The sequence below is a fragment of the Rana temporaria genome, chromosome 5, assembly GCF_905171775.1.
Source record: "Rana temporaria chromosome 5, aRanTem1.1, whole genome shotgun sequence".
Taxonomy (NCBI): Eukaryota; Metazoa; Chordata; class Amphibia; order Anura; family Ranidae; genus Rana; species Rana temporaria.
Window position 1 is genome coordinate 287,550,051 of NC_053493.1, and position 7,500 is coordinate 287,557,550.

Genomic DNA, 7,500 nt, shown 5'->3' on the forward strand with positions numbered 1-7,500 from the left:
TGGTGATGGGTGTCAAGACGCAAGGTGTATGTTCATCACTTTTCTTTCATGGGACTTTCTTTGATGGAATCCAGCTTTATATGAACTGTGTGTTTGCATGATTGCACTTTATTCACATGTGATGTAATTTTGCATGTGTCTTCAAACTTTATTCACAGTTATTAGTGTTTATATACAATTTGTGCACTCTTTTTACATATACTTTTTCTTCTGGCTTAATTATTTCCAGTCACTGACTTTGAACTCTTAAGCAGCCAGTAAAATACAACATCCTCATATGCATTTAGGTACTGACTCAGTGATTCAGAAGATATTGAAATCACTTGCTGAACATAACAGCAAGGCCACAAGCATTTCTAAACAGATCTTGGCAAGGACAGTCTACACGTTTCTTAAAAAAATTCTCAAAAAATAAATAAAAAATGTTCCATGTGGATACTAATTACTGAACTAAAAGGAGTAGGAAAAAAAGTGGAAAGGAGTGGAAAAAAAAAATATTAAAAACATAAAACGTATCTTAAGGTCATTCAGGTAAAGACTTACACTGTTCTTCCAACACCAACTCCTCCCCATGCTATGAATTGTTTGTTGGAAAGAATTGATGGAACATCCGAGTAACTAATGGCAGCAGAATTTGTGTTTCCTGAATGCTCAATGTCTCCAACCAACATAACTTCATACTGTGGACCTGCTGGCTGGACCATGATTTTCAAGATACTGTGGGTGAAAGGAAAAAAAAAAAATGAATAAGAAGCATAATACTATAAAGAAACAAAAAAAACGATTTGACTTGATTTACATACCTTTGTTTTGCATTTACATGACGTGGAGAGAACTTAATTGCAATCATTTGTTCTTCCCCTGGTGCAAGAAACAAATCTTCGGGATCTATAGAAAAACCATCCTCATTTGGACACTTTACAGAAGAATGACATGATTAACACTATAATAAATGTAATTTTTATTAAAACAGTAGACTACAAATATAAAATACATGCCTACCATAATTTTTAAATGAGCAGAAATATTCCCTGCATTTTTTAAAGGCAGCAGTTGTTTGGCAGATGATCCATAGCTACAGGTTAAACGGATAGTCTTTGGTGGGAAAGAAATAAAATGTGAATTACAATTTTATATCTACAAATATATTAAATACCAAAGCACTACATCCACACTCTGCGGAGCTGAAGTGGGTGGAGTTAGGACACAAACTCATACAATGGATGGCACAGGTAACAGAAAAGACAGCTGCTGCCCCCAGGCCTCTTCTGGTCTAAGGACAATGAAGAAAGGGGAGGGTGCAAGCAGGGCTGTGGAGTCGGAGTCGAGGAGTCGGAGGAAATTTTGGGTACCTGGAGTCGGAGTCGGCAAACAATGCACCGACTCCGACTCCTACTAAATTTAGATTGGAATAAAAAAAAAAAAAAAAAGCAAGTTTAAATGTCCCAATTCACAAAAAGTTATAATTAATGACTTCTCTACTGTAATGCTTTTCATGTGCTTCACTATATGGCACGCAACGCACAATTAGGAGCTGCAATACTTATACTTTCCATAGTGTTGTGTTCTGCTTTTACAGGGAACGCATGTTAGAGAACCAGTAAGTGTCCAAATAAAAAAATTCCAACAGGAGTTTTATAAAGCACTAAAAGAAGTTGAAAAGTATGATCGCTCATCAACTTACTGTTGAAGAAGCCATCCTTGTTTATCCAGAGATCGTTAGTGATGTGGCCAGGATAGTTACTGCAATGCCACCCACCCAAGTCAGTGTCGAAAGATTATTTTCAGCCCTAAAAATAATAAAGTCTGACTTAAGAGCCTCTATGAAAGAGGATCTGGCAGAGGCAATTCTCTTCCTTAGAACTCTACATTGAATTGATTTGCATTTGCTAAGCCTAGAACTACATTTCAAGATTAATATAAACCATTCCTAGGTTTTGCAGATTTTGTTTTTGGTTCATTATAATAAGCTTTGTTTTTGTTCTAAAACAACCAAATAATGTGGTTTGTATTTTTGAACGGGTAAAGATCCTGTTCCTGATGTTTATGCCTGCTGCTACTATCCAGTGACTTGATTGTTTTCATTGCGTTTGTCTTTTGCTTAAACTGTGCAATACAGTAGACTGTTGGCTTCCCAGCCAGTAGTCCTGTGGTAGGTTGCGTTTCTTTCCCTCAAGGAATGTATAAAATACATTTGCATATTAATACAGAGGAGTCGGAGTCGGGGAGTCGGAGGTACATAAAACTGAGGAGTCGGAACATTTATCTACCGACTCCACAGCCCTGGGTGCAAGGACATTGTTAAACCAGTATAATTTAGTCAAGCAACAACCACCTAAAACAGTTTATCATAATATCTGGGAACAGAGATTAAAACTCATCAAAAGTGCAAAGTTTTAAACGTTTACATTACATAGTTAAAAAAAAGTTTTACAAACTACACAACGCATGAATGAAGGCTACAATTCGTAGCTTTTTGTTTTTTATACATGTACAACAAATGCGCAACCAAAAATAGTGAAAAGAACTCTCTGCAAATAGAAATGCAAACATGTGCTGTGATTAAATAAAAGCAATGCTATACATTACAATCCATGAAATCGTTTGATTAGGTGAAAGCAATACTATGCATTGTAGTCCATAAAGTGCTATAAAGGGAAAAAGTAGCACTGACTGTTTTGCCGACAGTCCGGTCCCAGCAGAATACAGTGGCAGAGCAACTCTCCAGGGGAAACCGCAGAGCTTTCCTGTCACTTTGACAAGTGTGCTGCAGCGTTTGTTGATCAGAAGGACTGTTGGTACATTTAATAGAGAGCAGATGGCTGTCACACTGACAGCAGCGCTGCAGTGATTGCAATGAGATACACACACTTTCACAGTATATTCTGTGGGACTGCACTGTGGGACTGCACTGAGTTTGTAGGAAAGGCCCCTGCCCTGGCCACTACCACTTCAACACGTCCAGTCCCCCATTCCCCAGGACAGCATCCAAAGGTACCTCTGGACAGCACATAAACAGTATCTCTAAACTTAAAAATGTATTATGATGTATCTCAGCCAGCAGTTTATGAATTTAAGGCCGTATAAAAAAAAAAAAAAAAAAAAGGTTAATAAGGACAAACTAAAAATGACGACAGAGAAAAACTGACACTAAAGGAGATAAGATCATACCGGTAGGTTGGACTTGGGGATACATACAGGTGAAACTCGAAAAATTAGAACACCGTGCAAAAGTGAATTTATTTCACTAATGCAACTTAAAAGGTGAAACTAATATACGAGATATTACATGCAAAGCAAGATAGTTCTAACCGTAAATTTGTCATGATTGTGAGGATTATGGCTCACAGCTCATGAAAACCCCAAATCCACAATCTCAGAAAATTTGAATACTACATGCAATCAATAAAACAACGATTGCACACAGAATAATATCGAACCTCTGAAAAGTAGAAGCATGCATATGTACTCAATACTTGGTTTGGGCCACTTTTGCAGCAATTACTGCCTTAACGAGGCGTAGCATGGAAGCCATAAGCCTGTGGCACTGCTGAGGTGTTATGGAACAGTGGTCATCAACCCTGTCCTCAGGGCCCACTAACAGGCCAGGTTTGCAAGATAACTGAAATACATCACATCACAGGTGATCTCATTTGCTGCTCAATAAATGCAGTATTCTAGTCTTCATCTCCCCAAGGTAATACATAAAACCTGGCCTGTTAGTGGGCCCTGAGGACAGGGTTGATGACCACTGTTATGGAAGACCAGGATGCTTCAATAGCGGCCTTCAGCCCTTCTGCATTGTTCAGTCTCATCTTTCCCTTGGCAATGCCCCATAGATTCTCTATGGGGGCCAGGCGAGTTTGCTGGCCAATCAAACACAGTAATCCCACAGTCATTGAACCAGGTTTTGGTGCTTTTTGCAGTGTGGGCAGGTGCCAAGTCCTGCTGAAAAATTACGTCAGCATCCCCATAGAGTGCATCTGCAGAAGGAAGCATCAAGTGCTCCAAAATCTCCTGGTAGACGGCTGCGTTGACCCTGGACTTAATGAAGCACAGTGGACCAACACAAGCAGATGACATGGCTCCCCAAATCAGCACAGACTGTGGAAACTTCACACTGGACTTCAAGAATCTTGCAGTGTGTGCCTCTCCATTCTTCCTTCATACTCTGGGTCCTTGGTTTCCAAATGAGATGCAAAATTTGCTCATCAGAAAAGAGGACTTTGGACCACTGAGCAACAGACCAGGTCTGTTTTTCTTTAGCCCAGGTAAGACGCTTCTGACGTTTGTTGGTGGCTTGACAAGAGTAATACGACATTTGAAGCCCATGTCCAGTATCTGTCTGTGTGTGGTGGCTCATGATGCACTGACTCCAGCCTCAGTCCACTCCTTGTGAAAGTTCCTAACACTTTTGAATGGCCTTTTCCTGACAATCCTCTCCAGGCGGCGGTCTTCCCTGCTGCTTGTGCACCTTTTTCTTCCACACTTTTCCCTTCCACATAACTTTTTCTGTTAATGTGCTTTGATACAGCACTTTGGGAACATCCAACTTCTTTTGCAATTAACCTTTGAGGCGTTCCCTTCATAGGGAGGGTGTCAATGTTATGGCTTAATTAACTGATTAGAGTGAGACATTTTGAGCCTAGAATATTGCATTTTTTCCACAATATTCAGATTTTCTGAGATTGTGGATTTGGGGTTTTCATGAGCTGTAAGCCACAATGACAAATCACGGCTTGAACTATCTTGCTTTGCATGTAATGGAGTATCTCATATATTAGTTTCACCTTGCATTAGTGAAATAAATGAACTTTTGCACGATATTCTAATTTTTCGAGTTTCACCTGTATGCATGGCTATTTAGAGAAAATGGCGTGTGAAAGTGACTATTGCCACAAAGGAATTGATTGGATACTGAACATGATGGAAACCATGCTTAACCACTTCAATACTGGGCACTTTCACCCCTCCCTGCCCAAGCCAATTTTCAGTGCGGTAACACTTTGAATGCCAATCACGAGGTCATGCAACGCTATCCCCAAAGCAATTTATTTATTTATTTTCAAACATAGAGCTTTCTTTTGATGGTATTTAATTACCACTGGGTTTTTTACTTTTTGCTATATAAATAAAAAAGTTATTTTAAAATGTTGCAAATTATCGTTCGTTATAAATTTAAGCCAAAATGTAATCTACATTTCTTTGGTAAAAATAACACAAATCAGTATATATTTAGTCTGTCTGAAAGTTATAAGGTCTATAAACCGATATATACACTATATTGTCAAAAGATTGGGACACCTGCCTTTACAGGCACATGAACTTTGATGGCCTTAGTCGTAGGGTTTAATATGGAGTTGGCCCACCCTTTGCAGCAATAACAGCTTCAACTCTTCTAAAGGCGACTGTCCATAAGAAAAAATTGAAAAATTGCGCTAGAACTAGTCCGATATAGGTACTAGACAAACTATTAAACATATAAATGCAATAAATGGTATCCCTACATGCTTACAAGACCACACTAGCGATAGGTGGTCCACTCCCTGGGATGAGTGTACATCTATGTGGGGTACTCAGTCTGAGCACCAACCCATAGGAGACATCTATTGAGCACTGAGCACCATATGGGATTGTTTTACGATATAATTTCAATTACGTCGTTTTAATAATGCATTTGTTTAATAGTCTGTCTAGTACCTATATCAGACTATTTCTAGCGCAATTTTTCATTTTTTTCATATGTCATTGCTTTGCTGACACTTAGCAAGTTCATTTTGCAGCGGATATTTGTTATTATAGGTACATATTCATATACGCTTTCAAGTTTATACATTTAGACTATCCATAAGGTTTAGAAGTGTGTCTATGGGAATGTTTGACCATTCTTCCAGAAGCGCATTTGTGAGGTCAGGCACTGATGTTGGACTAGAAGACCTGGCTTACAGTCTCCATTTTAATTCATCCCAAAGGTGTTCCATCGGGTTGACGTCAGGGCTCTGTGCAGGACAGTCAAGTCCCTCCACCCCTAACTGGCTCATTAATGTCTTTATGGACATTTATCCCAACCCGATACTTTCCTTGCTACAAACAGAAGTCAGATTAACTTTTTGGGCAGATGCATGCAATTGGACGTATTTTCTACCATCACTTGTTTGTCCAGCAGTGTAGTTTCAGTTGAGTGTTTTATAAACGTACCTGCAAGTCCTTAGGGGCATGTATCCTCGCACAACCAACCCTTGCTCTTAATGGGATACTTTTTAGCATGCATGCTGGGCCTGGGCTGTCAATTTCAATATCAACCTTTGCTGCAAACTCTTCTGGTGGGCCAAGGGTCCCTATCGAAGTAAAGATGAAGAAAAATAAAATAAAAATGTTGATAATTACTTATAAAATTATATATATTTATGTTCCTCTTCTGTATACATCTAGATATCTATATATGCGCACACACACAAATACCATCTATTATTTTTTCCACATACCATATATTTTCACTTACCATACACACACACACACACACTCTATATCTTCATGCAGATATCTTTTCAACAACCGCACCCCTTATATTACACGCTACGCCACAATCTAGGAAGGTTTGAAGAGAGGACATACCTGCAGAGTTGTAAGTCTGTGGTGCATGAAACACAACCCAAACTGCAATATACTCATGCTCCTAAAAGAACAAAGATAACATTTCATTATGTGGAGATTAATGATATTCCAACCAGCTCTATTCTCAAAGGACTAAAGGAAAAGAATTCAACTCAACTACTTTGGCATTAGATAAAGAACTCGCCAAGAAGGTCCTTGTGTATATTTAGCAAACTGCGGTGTTAATAATATCAATTACAATTTCAAATAAATCTTAAAACGAATACGAAGAGCACTAGATATTATTGCTGCTTCTTTTATGAATTTACCCACCCAGAGTTGGTGAGAGTCTTTATAATCTAGCAAGTTACCGGCATCCATCCAATCTTATCCAGAGATCCCGTTTGCTCATCCCTTAAAGGGAACCGCCTGCAAGACCTAACTAATTCACTCAGGGGTCCATTGTTTGAGGTTAACTGCTAGGAGTACCATTGGTGGAGATCGTCACTCAATCACCTTATTTATCAAGATTGTAAACACTTTGGACACTTGTTGGTGCTTGCCGACCATCCTATGTGAAGATTTTTTTGTGAAGAGCATGGACCGTTTCTTTTCATTATTATTTCAGTATTGTTTTAAATGTTTTGCACTGCTCTATTTCAGAGGATGCCTCGGCACCAAGGCCAATTTCTGCAAAATCAGTACTCAACCAAACTGACCAAAACCTGCACAAATCCTTGTTGGCATATAACACAGGTTCACTATTTTTTTTATAATATTTATCGCCTGTTTATACTCATTGGAGAACGCTGTAATGAAAGTAAATGGATTGTTCGTATTATCTATATTGATGGACTTCTGTTTGGAATTGTATTGAATTTAAAAATTAAAGAGGCTCTTTGTTGG

At 38.7% G+C, this 7,500-nt stretch overlaps 1 protein-coding gene across 2 annotated transcripts in view; it reads right to left on the bottom strand.

The window, feature by feature from the left end:
* Nucleotides 1-7,500, bottom strand: part of CEP192 (centrosomal protein 192) — a 190,263-nt gene that overhangs the window by 61,124 nt on the left and 121,639 nt on the right. For both annotated transcript variants that reach the window (XM_040353923.1, XM_040353922.1), the window contains exons 27-31: nt 6,616-6,676; nt 6,199-6,338; nt 1,003-1,095; nt 804-916; nt 544-717 (exon numbers count right to left, since the gene is read on the bottom strand). In XM_040353923.1, the coding sequence (XP_040209857.1) occupies nt 544-717; nt 804-916; nt 1,003-1,095; nt 6,199-6,338; nt 6,616-6,676 (581 nt within the window). The remainder of the gene's footprint in view (nt 1-543; nt 718-803; nt 917-1,002; nt 1,096-6,198; nt 6,339-6,615; nt 6,677-7,500) is intronic.